This window comes from Paroedura picta, chromosome 9 (assembly GCF_049243985.1).
Source record: "Paroedura picta isolate Pp20150507F chromosome 9, Ppicta_v3.0, whole genome shotgun sequence".
Lineage (NCBI taxonomy): Eukaryota > Metazoa > Chordata > Lepidosauria > Squamata > Gekkonidae > Paroedura > Paroedura picta.
In genome coordinates, this window is record NC_135377.1 from 32,536,620 (window position 1) to 32,555,263 (window position 18,644).

Consider the following 18,644-nt stretch of genomic DNA (forward strand, 5'->3'; position numbering starts at 1 on the left):
ACAAATACGCTAGCAAATTTGATCAGTGTAAGTAAATAAGCAATACTGGTGCTGATAGCTGTTTTTAATTTACTGTTTTAAAAGTTTTATTGATACTATTGATTATTAACACATTTTATTCTTTTATTGTGATGTTGTTCACTGCCCCAAGATAGTGAATCCAAGAGGGGTGGTATATAAATCAATGTATAAATAAAATGAATAATTAAAGGTGGAATTAAAAAATTCAATCAGTAATCCAGATGCTTACCTACCCCATGAGTACCAGCTTAACTGATTGGGACTGAACTGTGCCCTGGGAGGGCCCTGATTCAAATAATACAGCTGCCATGACTCACTAGATCATCTTTTGCATGCCATTGTTTCTTAGTTTCAAAACTGCTTCTGCAATTGTAGGTTAATAATTGCGGCCTACCTTACAGGACTCACATTGTCTCTATGACAATGCACAGTATCTTTGTTGATACAGGTGTATGTGCTTATACACTCAAAGAGCTTTATAAACTCTTATAAAGTACCACCTAGTATTCTCTAGTGGCTCTCAGACAACAAAACTAATTTTTTATTTCTTATACATGCAACTGAACATCAAGCACTTTAAGAGGCCCAGCTGTTGGGGGCTCACAGATTTGGTTATTTTAATTTTCTGTGATTATATCTGTGTGCAGACTTTGTTTTTTCACTTCATTTTTAGAACTTATGCAGTGGGAAAGAGAAGCATAGTAGCTATTGCCCATTCCTTGAGGGATCAAATCTGAAATAATGCTGCTAGCATTGGAATGGACCATTCAGGGTTCAGATCTGCTGCCATAATCCTTGGGCACCTTCAGCTTGTATAAGGTCCCATTAGAGTCATGATTAATAATGGGGTGGGAATGATGCACCACTGACACTAACATCACCCCACAAAAGTTGCCTGCTTTGGCTAACTCTCATAAGGCCTCTGTAATTTTATCTCCCCCTTTCCCCTACCCATGGGGTCTACTGTTTATTTTTTCAGTTGTAAACAAAATATGAAGTTTGAAGTGGTTTTAAATGTTTATTTTGCTGAATTGTTTTATATTGTATATTTAAAGGTTGCACACCACCCTGAGATGACTTGTTTGAGAGGAGTGATATATAAATTCTAGGGAAAACAATAATAAATAATGATAAATTTTTCTGTCATCATCAACCAAAGGACTGGGACAGAAGAATGTGTGAATGATCCATTTGTCTTCCCCTGCTCACTCACACTTTTCTTTCTCCCTCACGCTTATTTGGCTTCATTAACAACCCATTTGTCAGCAATAAAGGTCAGAGACAAAAGTGTAAACTAAGAGAGTATTTTTTTAACCTCCTCCACCCAACTGCCAACTCACTTAAAAATGCTCCCCAATCTGGGCAGAGGCAGACCTAGGTGAATCAGAGGTGACAGATAGGGAAATTTCAGGGGCAGAATCAACATTTGGTTGCCTATGAATTCAGAAATGTACTTTCCAGACCCCTGAGTAGTATAATAGACGGGTAACAATCTGTCCATCTTCCTTTTGATTCCTAAGGCAGTTTCAAAAAAGTCTCAACACTGAAGGCCGAGGAACATACAGCTGCCTTCTGGATGAGGTCCAATGTGTCTGCAGTGTTACACAGAAATGAAGATCCAAACCGGATTTCACACATATATTGAAAATATGAATTTTACTTAAAAAAAAATTCTAACTCCAGAGAAAATGGCAACTTCTAGGGTTGCCAGCTCCAAGTTAGGAAATTCCTGAACGGTATACTGCCCTACAGCTTGCACTCCAAAGCAGTCATTTTCTCCAGGGTAACTGATCGATCTACAGATCGAAGCCCCTGTTTAAAGGGATTTAAAACATTCCCTGGCAATACTCATTTCCCCTTAATCGAAGTCCTTGCCGCCCTGCCGGTTGTGCTCCCCTGTCTTTCCCGCCCAATTCTGCCAGCCTCCCTCCGGCGGAGTTGCCTCAGTGCAAGCCGCAGTCCTCTTTCGTTTAACTTTGTCCCCGACTTTCTTTGGGAGCGGGACAGCCCCCTGCTTCGGCAAAGCTCCGGCCCTCGCCTCCCCTCCTTGGCCTGGCTGGCCTGCGGGAGCTCCTGGAAGACCCCTTTCCCCGCAACTGTCTCGACTTGACTTTTGTGCACCCTCGCTGCAAAGCAACAACCCCTCCTCCTCGCCCCCTTTCCTCTCGGGGGAAAAAAAAATAATTTCCTGCTCCTCCCTCCGCGCTCCCCTCGAGTTCCCCCCGGGCGGCTCTTTTGTACGCACGGCAGAGACGGGCATCCCTCACGAACCTCGTGCAAGAGAAGATGAGGAAACTTCCCAGGAAAGTCGCCGCCTTTCTTCTCCCTTTCTGGCTGCTCTCCGAGCTGGCCGCCAGCCACCTCTACGACAACCGCTACGCCGGGTAAGTCTGCCCGCCCGCCCCGCACTCGCGCACGTTTGCAAGCTCTCTTGTCGCCCCCGGGATGGTGCGGGAATAGACGAGCCAGTTTATGGACTCTACTGTCTGTTCTAGGACAGGTTCGAGGGATTGCCCATGAGCACTGCCAGAGACCGCAGCAAGCCACAGAGCTCAGACGGGAGACTTTGTGCCTGTAGTTGGAGTCGCTTTCTGTGCGGGGCCGGGCGGAGGAACTCGGGAAAGGTAGATTGTTTCTGGAGTGCAATGATAACACAGGAGGAGAAGGCTGGGCATTGATTAAAATAAAATAGTGCTAAAGTGTGAGAAGAAAGAAGGATATTTAAAATGGCAACATGCTTTATGGCCCCGTGATCAGCTCTCTTGAAATGATATTGGGGAAATTAAGTGTCTAAACCGCGATTGTTGTGGCAAGAGGAGAATGCACTGAAATTAAAGTTTTCAAAGTGGAAGGCTGGAAGAGCCAAGGAATGTTCATACCTAGAATGGAGGGATAATGGAGCTTGTCTGTGAACTGACCATGCGTGGAGAAATGACAGCAGAGTCCACTTCAAGCCAATTTGCCTGGGGAGGAGGATGTTGTGTTCATTCCTTGAAGCCCATGACAGCTTCTATTGTCATTTTATTTGCCTCCAATTACTTATTATTTGCCCTAGCATGGATAGCCCAGGTTAGTCCAATGTTCTGGGTTGGCACTGGGTATGATTTGGATGGGAGACCACTAAGGAATTTCGGGTTTGCAATGCAGAGATAGGCAATTACAAACCACTTCAGAACATCTGCCTTTAGAATCTTCAGGGTTGCCATGAGGTGTGATTTAACAGCCCTTTTTAGCTGCTCATAGTTTTTATCTAGATTCTTGTATCAGTTTTATTCCCACCTTGTCCATTTAATTTTGCCATTTTCTATGCAGTTTTATTGCCATCAATGTGCAGTGTAGTCCTGGATAATGTTTAGGAAAGAAGGACATAAGGCATAAATGGCACCACCTCTAAAATAGAAGAGGGATTCCAGAAGTCTGATTGAGTTTACTGTATATCCCATTGGGCTTAAACTGAGATCCGTTCACCTTAAACCAATGTTGGAAGCATGTAAACTTGATTAACCTCATTTTAAGTTATCTAGGTCAGACACGGACCTTTTAAATAGAAATATGCCTTTGTTAATGGACCATGGTTGTTTTAGATGAAGATTTGTTTTTAAATGTACTGTTGTGGTACTTGCTAAATCCACCAGACACTGGCCAAGGGTTTGCTGAATACATAAGAGAGAAAGCAGCTTCCTAAAGTCATTTGGTGTGTAATGAATTTGTCTTAAATCAGAATGATATTTTGCTTTGAACAAAGCCTTTGAAGCTGTTGTAGATATTTCTTACTAAAGATGACTATGAATGATGCCTCCTTGAGGTCTATTAGTGGGAAGAATCCAGAAATTGATTTGGTGCGTCATGATCAAATTAAAATTATTTGTAGGGATACTGGAGGAATTATTTGTAAGAGTATTCTGCTTTGATTAGACCTCATTGGGTATATTTATCCTGGAGAGGAAGAGATTGGGGGACAGTATGATAGCTATCTTCAAGTTTTCGAAGGCTGTCATGTTGTTGCTTTTTTAAATTGGGCCAGAACCAGTGGGTTGAAATTAAATCACAAGAGTTTTCAGCTAAGCATTAGGAATAAGACAGAGTGGTTCCTTAATGGAAGAGGCTTCCTCAGGAGGTGGTAAAACTTTGGCAGTTTTAAAGCAGAAGTTAGATGGCAGTTTGACAGCAGTGCTGCTTCTATAAATCTAGGCAGATCAGGAGAGGGAGGGCAAGTATGAATGACCCAATGCTCAGCACTTCTTGTCCTTTCTTATATTATCGGAGTAGTGATATTTGCCAGTTTGGGATCAGGAAGGAATTTTTTTCCAGGTGACATTGACCTAGGGATCCTGTAGGTTTCTTGTCTTCTTCTAAACATAAACAAGAGAGGATTAGCTGTGAGGAGGTTTCTGCAGGAGGTTAGACTAGATTATCCTTGGTATCTCTTCCATCTGTATGTTTCTTTGAATATCTTAAACCACCCATGGCGCCGCAGGCGCCACGGACTAAATGAAAGAGTAAGGGCTGGTGGGGAGGAGTTAGGGTGGGCTCTGTCCGGGATAAAAACTCAGAGGAGCGAATCAGGAGCCGCAAAGTGGCTCCTGATTCGCTCCTCCGAGTGGCACTCAAGGGCCAAGTGTCCAATTGAGAGGTGCGCAAAGCGCGCCTCCCTATTGGACACTTGGCCCGTCTCCCGAACGCCGCGCCTCCAACTGTGCAGTCCTCCCGAGCCGCCATCCTTGCCGGATGGCCGCCACGGAGGAGGCTCGCCCCACACTGCTGGCCTCGGGGGAAACTGCTTCCCCTCTGGCCGCCCCCTGCCCTAAATCTACGCCCTCTCCCACCAAGCCGCCCATCCCCGCGCCTCTCATCCCCACCCCAAATGCCCCTCGCACCCCGCCAGCGCCCGCGACCTTCCCACCCCCCCACATCCCACTCACCGGTGTGCCGCTTCGCTGCCTCTCTGGCCGCCTCCACATCGCCGCCGCGTCCACCACGCTTCCCTGCCTGCCCATCGCCGCTGCCTCCACCTCCAGACCTCCTCGCACACTGTCCTTGCGACGACGCTGCTGCGCCCAGGCCCGCTGCTCCACGACGGCCCCGGCCACACGCTCGCCGCCGCCCTGCACGAGCGGCCCCAGCGTGCACAGAAGATGGCCGCCAACACTACAGCCACCCCGCGGCCACTGGACACCGCCGCAGCAACCTCCTGCCCTCGGCAGCCACTCGGGAGCCGCCAGCACTGGGAACAGGTAGCCCACTTCCCCCCCACCCACTCCCCCGACCTTCAAGCCACACGGAGTCCCAAGGGCTCCACGAGGTCCCCGCCCACACGCTCCCCGCCTCCCACGCACTTCTCCGGCGATGCCCTGCATGCACGGCCCCAGCGTGCTCAGAAGATGGCCGCCAACACTACAGCCGACCCACGCCCCCTGGACGCTGCCGCCGCAACCTCCTGCCCTTGGCAGTCGCTCGGCAGCTGCTCGGGAGCCGCCAGCGCCGGGGACAGGTAGGCCGCTTCCCCCCCACCCACTCCCCTGACGATCAAGCCACACGGAGTCCCAAGGCCGGGGGGAAAGGCTTCTGCGGACCCGCACCATGTCGCCCGCAGCTACGCAGAAGCCTTTGGAAGCCCCACGCCCAGCTAGCCGGCTCCGCCAGCCGGGAGAAGGCTCAGGAGAGCCTCGGGTGGGGGGTGGGCCTTGCAGCCTTCTCCTGGCCGGCGGAGCACCCTCGCCGCGTCGCAGATGCGGCGAGGCTACTCCGCCAGCCGGGAGAAGGCTCAATAGAGCCTCGGGTGGGGGGTGGGCCTGCTCTCAGGCCATCTAGGGCCCATTTCATTACAAAGTGAAATGGGCTTTAGATCTAGTGTTATTATAAATCACTTGCCTTATAATCATGGGAAATAAAGTGGTCTGCTTCCTTCATGTCAGGCTGGTGAGAATGTCCCTGTTTTCCCCCAGACCCTTATATAGCTGAGTGAGACTTTGCTTTGAGCTTGTCTTGAGAGCTATAGGGAAAGAAACATGTACTAGCACCACACCAGGCTGATACTTCCAATTTAATGTGAACTAAGAGAGCCTCTTGTGGTGCAGGGTGGTAAGGCAGCCGACATGCTGTCTGAAGCTCTGACCATGAGGCTGGGAGTTAGATCCCAGCAGCCGGCTCAAGGTTGACTCAGCCTTCCATTCTTCCGAGGTCGGTAAAATGAGTACCCAGCTTGCTGGGGGGTAAAACGGTGACTGGGGAAGGCACTGGCAAACCACCCTGTATTGAGTCTGCCAAGAAAACGCTAGAGGGCGTCACCCCAAGGGTCAGACATGACTCAGTGCTTGCACAGGCGATACCTTTACCTTATACTGTAGCCATGCCCTGACTCGGATGGCTTTGGCTAGCCTGATCTCATCATATCTTGGAAGCTAAGCAGGGTTGATCCTGGTTAGCGAAACCTCTGAGGAAGTACAGAGTTGCCACACAGAGGCAGGCAATGGCAAGCTACCTCTTGCCTTGAAAATCCTGTGGGGTTGCCATAAGTCACTTGCAAATTGATTGCATTTTCCACCACCATCCCTTGGGAAGGTCTATAGTTCTTTCACATTTCACAAAAAGATAATCCCCACTGACTTCAAGTAGGGTATTCATATGACCTTCCTCTGTGTTCTGAAGTACTCATCTTAGCAAAGCGTATTGACACATTCCTATAATGACTGAATGTACGGTGAATATTATTCATATTTTACCCATATCTCCTGAGTGAGCAACTGGACATAGAAATTAACAGAATAAGGAAAGGAAACATTTTCATAGAACTTAGTTTATCCCCCCTGAATTGGCCCTCCCCCTCTCCTTTTGACAGTTCACAAGGTAGGAAAGGCTGCAGAAGAGGCCAAAAATGTTTGCATCTGGAAGGAAGGCAAGAAAGCTTTACTCTTAGTCTGATTTGGCTGTGTGTACATAATCACATTGTTCAACCACTGATGTCATCACAAATCCCAATCAGAATAGTGCCACTGGGTTCTACCATCTTTCTGATTTGACTCTATAACCCAGTAAGATTGGCTGCATCATAATAGACTCAGGCTATTTATATAGTCCTGTTTTCGGAAGCCACCAGAGAGTTGTTGTTGTTGTTAGGTGCGAAGTCATGTCTGACCCATCACGACCCCATGGACTATGATCCTCCAGGCCTTGCTGTCCTCTACCATTCCCCAGAGTCCATTTAAGTTCGCACCGACTGCTTCAGTGACTCCATCCAGCCACCTTAACCAGAGGGTTAAGTCCCTCTTTTTAAAGCAAAACATTCACCTAAAGAAAAGATGGTCAGAAATGCAGCTTCAGAGGCAAGAAACACCTTAAGACAAACTTAACTCAGTTGTTATGAAAATCAGTACTACCTATATAATAAGAAAGAGACAAAGTTTACAATGTAACTGCTATGAGTCCTTGATCACTTTGAACTTGCTGTCAAAGGGTGATTTAATATTTTTCATCTTCAGGTTGCTCAGAACAACATTCAACTCTTCATTCTTAGACAAACATATACAGATTATAGATAAGTATATAATCATGAGTTCTGGGTAAGTGCCAGAGTGCAAATATGCCCTCACGAAATATATTCTTCATTAATCAAAAGCAATTAATGAAAATATAAGCTGTAAACTAGTACAGTCTTCTAAGCATACATTTAAAATGCATATTTTTGACAAGACCAAACAGGTTCAAAAATTATTGTAGCTGACACTCTCAGAGAATATTTTACTGTGTTTCAGGGTCTTAATATTCTCAGGTTATTCATTAATTTCCTTTTGCAATGTATAGAAGATGTAAAAATAACATATGGGCCTCCCTGTCAAAAATCCACTCACAGTTGGATAGCCCCTCCAAGCTCTGTGCAATACCCATGGGGACAAATTTTTAAAGGAGATGGTTTTTATTATTTTATTGGTGTAATGATGTTTTATGTCAATTGCCCTGAGTCCACCAGGAAAGGGTGGTACAGAAATAACATTTATTTGTTTGTTTATTTATGTTCATTTGACTACATAAGTGAATCAGAAATCCAGACCATGGCAGTTATGGTACAACTCAGCCACAAGACACTAAGGAATAGAACAAATAGTTACTACCAAAGGTTGCTTTCCACCCATTGGTTTAAAAAAAAGGCACTGTTAGAAGCTGACCTTTCTTCTTTTGGAGAAGAACACCTGAATCCCATAAAAGAAGAGCTGCCATTACTCAAAGAGGTAGTAATTGCTCAATTCCCCCAATTCATGTACTCTTTATACTGTCAGTATAAAGTACCTCGACTTGATGTCTTAAACTAGGATTCCAACACCATTACACTACTTCACAGGTTTCATTAATTACCTTGGAAATATGTGATTAAATATCTGTCACAGTCTCTTTTAAATGTAATACTTTGCAAAGATCTAATTCTTAATGGCATTTGTTCAAATTAGAAAACCTTTGCTTGCAGAATCTGGCACATGCTATCTGGGATTCATTTACTATGCTGATCACCCTGAAATGTATTTTGTATCACCCAATAATACTTCTCTTCTTAAAAGGGGTCCAGTTGCAAGATCACGAGACATGGCTTCTTTTCCTTTTAACAACTGCAGCTGTAGAAGCACATATTAGAATGGAACAAAGGCATTTCCAGGCTTCAAAGAAAAAGTATAAAGTTTCCAGATACCTTTATTGCATTAAGTAAAGGATTGAAATTTGGCAGCTTTTCCTACATAATCCAATAGTGACATACTTACCTTTAAACTGGTTAGGTACCAGATGTCATCCTGCAACAAAGGAACTTTAAAGACAAAACCATGTTGGAATAATCAGGGTGTTCATTTGAAGCATGGATTATTTATCTTTTATAAAAGCAATGCTACCTGAAAACACTTATCAGCATGATTCATTATTTATTTTCCCATAGTCAGAGTTTTTTACCTGTGTTTGAAATAATATAAGTGAAATTGACTCTAACAGAATGATTTATAAACATTTCTATGTAATTTATCATTTTAAAAAAAACAGCAGAAACTAATTCATGAATAATCAAGTTATAGATATTTTGGAAGATTCATCATTCCAAAGTATCTATAATTTTTCATTGGATGTCTATTCTAAAATATAAACAGCCCAAAGCAAAACCCCTATTAAATTGAGGACCAAACTGTATGAGATGCTGTGAATGGGTTTTGTAAGGTTTTTGTTTTAATTGATATATAGCAGCCAAGGAAGGGATCTGAAGTGGGGATGTGGCCCAAGCTAAGAAGGAGCTAGCCTCCACTGTGTTTTTGAGTCTCCTCACAATCCACGTTACCCTCAAAGGGGGTATGCTTTGGGCATTTCCGCACTCATTAAATGTAGTGAAGTACTTACCTTATGTAGTCGTTATATTCCAGCCCCTCCATATGATGTCACCAACATCCAGCGTCTGGGCAGTAACTGGCCGGCTACATCCTCCATTTTAAAGCACTAGTTGGGGAATCACATAAAGTGGTTTCCCCAACCTATTTAGCGTGAACTATAGGAGAGCAACCAGTAGGCAACCAGCAGAGGGAAGGTAAAAAAGGTAAAGGTAAAGGTAAAGGTACCCCCTGTGCAAGCACCGGGTCATGTCTGACCCTTGGGGTGACGCCCTCCAGTGTTTTCATGGCAGACTCAATACGGGGTGGTTTGCCAGTGCCTTCCCCAGTCATTACCATTTACCCCCCAGCAAGCTGGGTGCTCATTTTACCGACCTCGGAAGGATGGAAGGCTGAGTCAACCCTGAGCCGGCTGCTGGGATTGAACTCCCAGCCTCATGGGCAGAGCTTTCAGACGGCTGCCTTACCACTCTGCGCCACAAGAGGCTCTCAGAGGGAAGGTATGGAGGCTCAAATGTGCTAAAGGCACCTGCCTTGTCCTGCCCTCACACCTGTCTCCCTCTCCCTTGTTTCCAGGGATGGGAATTTCTTTTTTAAAAGGTCTAATATCCTGGAGCAACAAACAGGCGGACAAGCATGTAGGCGATGCCAGAACTAAAATAATTTTTCCCAAAGTTATAACACAAAGCATGCCTCTCAAAATCAGGAATGAGATTATTTTTTTAAACTTATATGCATAGGCATTTAAATGGAGAACTATGAATTTAAAAAAATAGCGGGCATTGTGGGACCTTTAAAACACAGAGAAAGGGGATTGGCTGCTTAGATTGACTGACAGATGGAACAGCATCATGTATAAAGCACGTTGCTCTCTTCAGCCATTTCCAACAGCACTTGTGGAGGGTAAGATGCATGAAAAGGCAGCAGACAAAAGCAAGACTGCAAAAAGGTGAAGAGGGGCTTGGAAGCGCTATAATGTTTAGCGCTCTGCCATTCAGCTGGCGTAATGCAATTTTTTCTCATGTGCAGAAATTCCCTCTATTGGGGAATTGGGGAAATATTGGGGAAATTCCCTCTCTAAAGCAGTGGTCCCCAACCTTTTTATCACCAGGGACCGGTCAGTGCTTGACAATTGTACTGTGGCCCGGGGGAGGTAGTCTTTTGCTGAGGGACATCGCTGCCACCTGAACCCCTGCTCCACTTGCTTTCCCACCGGCGCCACTGACTTCCTGCCACTCACTGGGGGGTGCTGCCAGCAGCAGCTGTACAGTGCCACACCGAGGGGGAGCCCCAGCCATGGCAGCCACTGGAGAGCACCAAAGGTGAGCTGGTGGCAGATTGGCAGGGCAGCCCCCGAGGCAGCATCCAGGGAGGAGGAGGAGCCGCGTCCAGGTACCGAATGATCCACGGACCAGGACCAGTCCCCGGACTGGGGGTTGGGGACCACTGCTCTAAAGAACAAATAGCAGCTGTAGAAAGCATTTGAAATCAGGCTAATGACATGTAGAAAGAGGTTAGAATGCCCTATTCTGTGCAGTGGCTACAGTCCAATAAGCATTCATATGGATGTTTATTACCAGCAAAAAATGCTTAGCTGGTCCATTTGTCTTCCTTTGTTTGACAAAATGTATAAATTAAGCATATTTTCTCAAATGAAGTTAATGTCACTTTAATTCCCATACATTTTAAAATTTAAATGTAAACTTGTCAATACCTCTAACCCAAGAAGTAGCCAACTTTAATTTAAATCATTGTTCCTGGAAATGTGATTATTGAAATTAAATTTAATTTGATTAAAGTATATTTTCCTTTGACAGACTTCCCAGCTCCCACAACCGGTAAGAAACAGGCCATCACCTATGGCAGGTTTTGCTGCTCCTCTGCCACCCTTGTTGACTTATGCCTGTGCTACTGGATCTTGGGGTTTGGCTGCTGGCTGGACACCAGCCTGCCTGTGGTCTCTGGGCATTGTGTCAAGTCAGGATACTGTTCCTATCAGGCTGGACTACTGTAGTCCTCCCTTGATGGGTCCCCCAGTGTGGTCTAAAGATCTCTGCTTCCTCATATGTCAGGGGGCGAGGTATGACTCCAAACACCTGGGTTTCCCCATATGCTAGTCTGATACTCTAATTACTATACTAAACTCATTCACATTCCTCAGCATGTATCCTACATAGTGCTTCTCTAGAACCTTGAAGATCAAAGTGTTGCTTGGGGTGGGAGAGGAGATGAGTGAGATAAACTTTGCTTTGTGCATAATTTGTTTATGACAAGATTTCAGGCTAAAAAGAGCCCTTATTCATTTGTTGGCAGTCCTTTAGTTCTTATAAACAAATATCAGACCTTGCATATAAACCAGCTTTTCAGTCTAAACTTCCAGCAGCTGAAAAGGAATATTTTGACTCACACACTGGTATAACCCTTTTCATTTAGCTAATAAGAACAGTATATCATTATCTTCTTTGCCCACCCATCAAGGAGGTCATTTTCATTGAATCGCTTTTTGTATAAATAAAGCTACAATACTGCAATGATAAATGAGTAGTCCAAGTTAGCAAAGGGTAATAACATTTAGCATTCCAGAAACACAGCTTAATTCTCAAGTGCCTTGTGACTTCTGCAAGCATTTCTCACTGTGCAGACCGAATGGTGTCAATTTATGCTTGCAAGGTGTAAGGCTGTGGAGAATTTGGCATCAGAAATTCAGCTCAAGTCATCCCATTGTTAGATTTTCAAATGGTGCAGATTATTTGTTTTTGATGAGAATGTAGACCTGACAATTCAAATAACCTTTGGGTGGCAGTACTTTTGCTGATTTTGATTCTGTTTAATTTGTTTTAATTGTTGAACCATTTTCTCATATTCTAACAGTCATTTCAATTTGTTAGCCTTCTAGTAGGCCTGCTGCTAGCTGAAAGGTGAGATATTAATGAGATAAACCAGCTATAGGAAGGTCTTTGTCAAGTTTTGCTTTGTAAAATATTGCATGTAGAGAAGACACCTAATTGTGTGCTGACATGTTTCTGGATCAGTAGCATTTAAATAAGTACATTCATCCTCAAATGAAAGGTATGTTATGTAATAATTTTACCTGTCTTTGCTAAAGTATAATTTTTACTTTATATTTAGTAACTACATAGTAGATGGCAATTCAATTTCCTCTAAGATTATAGACTGGTAACAGAACTGCAAAACTTGCTTAGGAAAGATTAATAGAGCTACAAAATGGTCCCAGGGAAATACTGGAGGAAGGAAGTCCCAGGATTTCTGAAAAATCTGATATCTAACAGAAACATCACCTGCAGCTATTAGGAAAAAATGTCCACAGAAGTCTCAGTGGCTATTGGGAGTTGTTAAGCAGCCATAACAATATTGCCAAGCTTTGGTTTCTGTAAAGAAAAGTAGTGGAATGGGAGGGGGGGCACATCAGATCTGAGAAAAGTCCTATGCCTCTTCATTGTCATATCCTAATGGAGGAGGACTTGCCAGGGACAATCCCTCCTGGAAGCTTGCTACACAGAGAACTTGGCCTGGTCCAGCGATAGCCACCACTGTACAATTCAACCCAACTGGGTCCACCCACCATCCAGCCCAACACCAGCACCAGCAATCAAACAGCCCTGCCAGACTTTTAGGAAGAGGCTGTTAAGGGTAGAAAAGGAGGCTAAGTTGAAGTTGGAAGGGGGAAAAGGAAGAAGGAAAAGTGGATAGGCCACAGGGGATGCTAGGGAAGGGAAAGAGAAAATATTGGAGGAGCAGTGAATTGGAGTGAATTGGAGTGAATTTCTGTGGCAGAATGGAGTTCAAACTAATCAAAGATTTAGGAGCTGCATTTAGGGATCATTGTCTTTCTTTGCTTTTTTTCTGTCTTCCTGCCCATATCATGCTTGTGATAACATGTGAAAAATGTTGGCCCTTTCACAAATCCAGCAATATTAGCAACTTCCCCAAATGCCAGTGGTTTGTTCATTTTCTCTACTGGTTCCACTTAATGCTCTCTCCTAACATTGCACTCCAAGCATTGCACTGTATCCTACTATCTACTCAGCAAAAAAAGTGGCATCCTCAATCAGCTTAAGACACATCCCACTGATTCAAGGGCCTCCTCTGCCTGCCATATGCATCTTAAGTCAAAAAAATGCATCTGACCCTAGCTGAGCAGAATGGTAGGATATTCCCCACTGTATTTTGTCCCCTGCAAGGACATACACAGCATTGCTTAAACCCAGAAGAAAGAGGCTGCAAAGAATGATAATGTGGTAAAGAGAGTGATGTGAAAATTCATGTTCCAGGCAGACTATAATTCATCCACTCCCCAGAATGCATGCTGGCGAATAAGCAAAGATGGTTTTGATTTACTTATTTCTTCTCTGTGCAAAATCAATCCATACTGGTCAATGAAAATATGTCTTTCTGGTCTTATTATTATAAAGCACGCATACAAATCTGTGGTATATAAGCTCTGGACGTTTATGCCAATTTCAAGGATATGCATCTTTGTTATCATCCAGGTTTTTTTCTTGTTGAAAAAAATACTTAACAGTTTATTTTCAATGTTCCTTAATAGGGATAAGGTGATACGGGTTGTTCCAGAAAATGATGAAGCAGCAAAGACTTTGAAGGACCTTGCTCAGCAATTTAAGGTGTGTCTGGCTTCTTTAACATTGCTGGTAGACCAGATATTAGTATGTTGTGATATAAAGGGCCTTTATGCTATCTCATGATGGTGCATGAGCTGATGATTTTTGTTCTTGCAGGGCTTCAGGCCAAAGGATTTAATAGTGTTATCAAAATGAGGAAACTTGAGGAAAAATGAGGAATAAAAACATCACTTATCAACAAAGCAAGGCATCACAAAAAACAAAAATTGACACATTAAAATATTAGGAACCATTCTCAGTGAGTGACAGGACTGGATAATTGGCGGAAATGAGAACTATTTGGTCTTGGCTTCAAGCTCAAAGGGAAACTCAGCTTTAGATACCTGTTAGGTTTATGGCATTTGATAAGCTTTGCAACTTTTCAAATAGAGGTCCTTGTTGGACCAGAATGTGACACACACCTCTTAAATTTTTTAAGTATTCAAATCATGTCAGGGAGTTTTTGTTTTGTTCCCTGCTCTCTAGATGAACTAAGTATCTGATGATTATTGAAATCCCCAGATTGTATAGGACTTTAAAGGTTAAAGCCTCCCCTTCCAGACTTGGAAACCAAGTGGGAGCGTCTTCGGCATATGCTGTTCTATTGTCCCCACCCCCTCCCATGTCAGAAACAGAGCTGGAGTAGACCTATGCTGCTCTATCCCCACCCCCACAGTTAAGTTAAAATGAGAGTACTTACCTCTCTGGATTCCAGTTACTATCACATGCAACAAGCCTTGGCCAGAAAGGATTTGTATGGCCAGCAACCTTCTCCCCCCCCCCCCCTCCAGGCCCATCATTGGCCATTTTGGGAGAATGGGTCAACATGACCATATATGGTCATACCACCTGATAATTTTTTTATTTAAAATATATTGAAAAATAATTAACTCTCACCCAATTGGTGAAACCCCAGGATTTCACAAAACCCTAGTTGAGAAAGCCGATCAGGTTTCTCAGTCTTGTGATTCTTGATGTGAGATTTGTGTCCGTTTATCCTTGGGCAGAGAGTTTGACCTTTTTCCCCCTAGGTAGAGAATGGAAGGACATTATTGGCATATAATGGTATAAATGTGTTAGAAGATGAGAATGTGACTAAGCCTGAGAAGGTATATTTGATGTTGTTAGGTCCAGTGATTATGTTGTCTGGGAGTACATTAGAATGATGTAATAAACCGCTTCAGGTCTATATGGGCGGGGGGGGGGGCAAGCAGAAGATAAATATCAAGCAACATAAAATATAAATAAACAAAGACATCCTAGTTTTGTATGTCTAATTTCAGCACAATTCTTTATAAATGTTAAGAGGAAGGAGTGGGTCAAAATTATTCTACTTCGTATGAATTTTTAGATGTTCAAAAACATGTTGCCTGAAACTCAGATTCTGAGCTTTTTTCTTGCCTCAGTGAGTATTCATATTTTCACAAATAATTTGGAGGTAATATATTCTTTTAGTACATAAATGGATGTTCCCAATCTAGACTGAATAAATATGAATTACAGGTTGGTTCCTGCACTACAGGTGGATCTGTGGCAGCCAGGCAGCATCTCCTTCATCTCCAAGGGTACATTCACTGATGTACGTGTATCAAGGAATACTTCACAAATTCTTCTGCCTTACCTACAACAAGCAAACATTCAATATACGTAAGCATGTCTTTTAATTTCTGAGAGTCCATCTGAGAGACCATGGGTTTATAATACTTTAAAATTAGATGTCTGTACACATTCCGTTTATTTCTGCCCCTTTTTAATTATGGTCGTTTGAGAGTATCTATTATTCGCATGAAATTGTTATGTGAGAGGAAGCATGGAAGAGCTCTCATAGGTAGACTGCTTAATTAGATAGTCTACATTAGAAAGGAGACTCATGTTTCCTCAGTGCATGCAGACCTGTTTCATTTGCTGGATAAATGGTAATTATTGTCACTAGTTCTATTGCCTGCTTGATTTGTAGTTGTTCAGAACATTGAAGTATGCTTTAGATGTGAGCACCCACATGCTTTTAAATTATATACTGGAATACTAATCAGCTTCCTGTCACCAAGAAGGACCACGCAGAACACATTTCCATTATTATTCTTAATTCCTGTGCCTCTCTTTTTATTCTGTAGTAATTGCACCATGTCATTCCACATAATAATGTTTTTAAACAGTTTAGGAAGTCTTAAGTAGCAATAGTCAGGTTTGTCTTACAGGAGGCAAAAAAAAAATAACTTGCATGTCCAGGAAGTTATAATATAAATTTACCTTGTTCAGAATTTTGATAATGGAAATTAACTCGAACATATATGCCATTCATATGCCTACTGCTACTCTTTCAAAACAAAACAAATTGTTTTAAATAGATCATATACTGTAACATTCTTGACCTTTTTTTTACTTGAACCGTGTCATTTTTATGCCCATAACTCCAGTACATATGGAAAGAGTCTATGTAAAGTCTTCTCAAAGAGAAGGCTGTTCAGGTCATGGCCTCAGATTCATTGCTATTTGACTGGTGAACCTATAGCAAATGTTGCCATTACAATATTTTCTCTTTAACTCCAATGGTTAAGGGAAAGGGCCCTTTTTAAACATGAAAACTGATTTGCAGGATTTTATGAAGACTCTTCCCCATGGTTTTTGGGTAGGCTATTGCTTTGCTTCAAGCATTTTAGGATGATTCAACAAAATCTTGATGCATGTAATTTTTATAAGTAAAATATTTATTTAAGACATTTCTATCCTATACTTCTCAGCCTATGCTGGTTCTTGAGGCAACTTATAAAGTACCAAATCAAGATGGAATTTCTATGAACCAAATAGCCAGTTTGGACTCCCTTTCTCTTGAGGAGAAAGGAATCATATGGGAAGGTTTAAATGGCTGGCAGCAGGGGCACATGAACCAAACAATCTAACCCTTCAAAGCAGGAGCAAAACAGACCCACCCTGCCCAGCTGTTAAGTTTAACTGGCCCAAACAGCTGAACTAAACAAAATTCCAGTAAATGTGTGGGGGAAGCATCTTCTACAAACATCAGTTTGGGGGCTATGAACTGGCCCAAGTTCGTGCCGAATTTTGGCTTGTGATCCAGTTTATATCAATCCTTAGTTGAAACTGGGAAATGTAAAGAAGTCTTGGAGCTGCAGAAATTGAAAATCCTTGTGCCTGCTTTACAGCACTCTCAGACCCTATGTAGTCTCAAGCTCAGACTCTGGGCCTGCAATTTTCAAGCATCTGAGCACAAACGTGAGGGTTATAAATTTATTGCTGGATCCTACAATCCTTTCCACCAAGCTAGACCCTATGACTCCTCTCTACTAAGCCCACCCCAGCCCCGTGCCGCCCTCCCCACGCCGCATCATGCTGGTATGGTTCAAGAACTTGCGGGAGCCTGCTACCCACTTCACTTGCCCAGCTGTCCCTCCCTCCGCCTCCCCTCCCCCAAACAATGCCCCATTAGCACCCACTGCATTTAACCATGCAGCAGGCTTTTTAACTAGTACAGCATAATGAAGAACAAATAATGCCTTGTTAGAATAATATACAGCGTTCATATATGGGTTCAGTTGCCATTCACAAAAACATAAGGGAAATAAAAATGAAACCTGTAATTTATAGCAGACATTTTCCCAATTGTGAACAGAAGTAATTAAAAGAGACCTGTTGCTATAAACCCATGGTCTCTCAGTAATTAAAAGAGACCTGTTGCTTGCCCCTGATGGCTAATGTGGAGTTGGAAAGTGATATCAAGTCACAGCTGACTTATGACAACTCCATAAAGTTTTCAGGATAAGAGCTGTTCAGAGATGGTTTGCCACTGCCTGCCTCTGTGTAGTGACGCTGCATGCAGGATTTCCTGCATGATCTCCCAACCAAATACTAACCCTGCTTGATGATCTGACAAGATCAGGTTTGTCTTGGCCATCTAGATCAGGGCAGATTGAATAGCACCTGAGTAAGAAATCTTAGTGAGTTAAAGCTCGTTTGCTTTTATCATTTTTTTAAAAGTGGGCTCAAACATGTTACGAAAATTAATTTCCTATCAGTAATACTATAAACCTTGTTAGAAATCTGTTTGCAAAACAGGATCTAGTGGTAAAAAAGTGAAAATACCTAACTTTTTAATCTAAACATACTTTAAATACAGATAATAAATCAGAATATTCTTTTTAATAGTAGCTAATTTGTTTGTCATATTCTTTTATTCACTTAAGAGCATGTTTCCAGCACTTGTCCAAGTACTACTATATCCAAGTACTATTATATTTTGTTTCAACTGGCTTCCTTGACAGTATGGTACAATGTACAAAAACACTCTCATAAATAGGATTGGAAATGAACCTAAAAACTCTGGTTTGGTTCAAGGTTCGGGCTTCAAGCTAAGCCAAGCTACAGTTTCTCCAAACAAAATTGGCCTATTCAGACCCAACTGGGATAAAAGGGGGAATCACTTTTGGGAGACAAAATGGACATGTTTTAATGGCTGGCAACTATTTAAACCTAACAGCTGATGGGTGGACCCATCAAGCAGTTAGGTTTAAATGGCTGGCAACCATTTCAGCCTAATAGCAGGGTGGATGTGTCCATCAGCTGTTAGCCTATTGGCAAAATGCACTGGTTAAATGGCTCATAGTTGATGGATGGA

General features: G+C 43.0%; 1 protein-coding gene across 1 annotated transcript in view; it reads left to right on the forward strand.

Moving 5' to 3' along the window:
- The first annotated feature begins 1,984 nt into the window (after positions 1 to 1,984).
- Positions 1,985 to 18,644, forward strand: part of CPA6 (carboxypeptidase A6) — a 46,869-nt gene continuing 30,209 nt past the window's right edge. Inside the window, exons 1-3 of the mRNA XM_077352222.1 lie at positions 1,985 to 2,405; positions 13,942 to 14,017; positions 15,537 to 15,661. Coding sequence (XP_077208337.1) covers positions 2,308 to 2,405; positions 13,942 to 14,017; positions 15,537 to 15,661 — 299 coding nt within the window. The 5' untranslated portion in view covers positions 1,985 to 2,307. The remainder of the gene's footprint in view (positions 2,406 to 13,941; positions 14,018 to 15,536; positions 15,662 to 18,644) is intronic.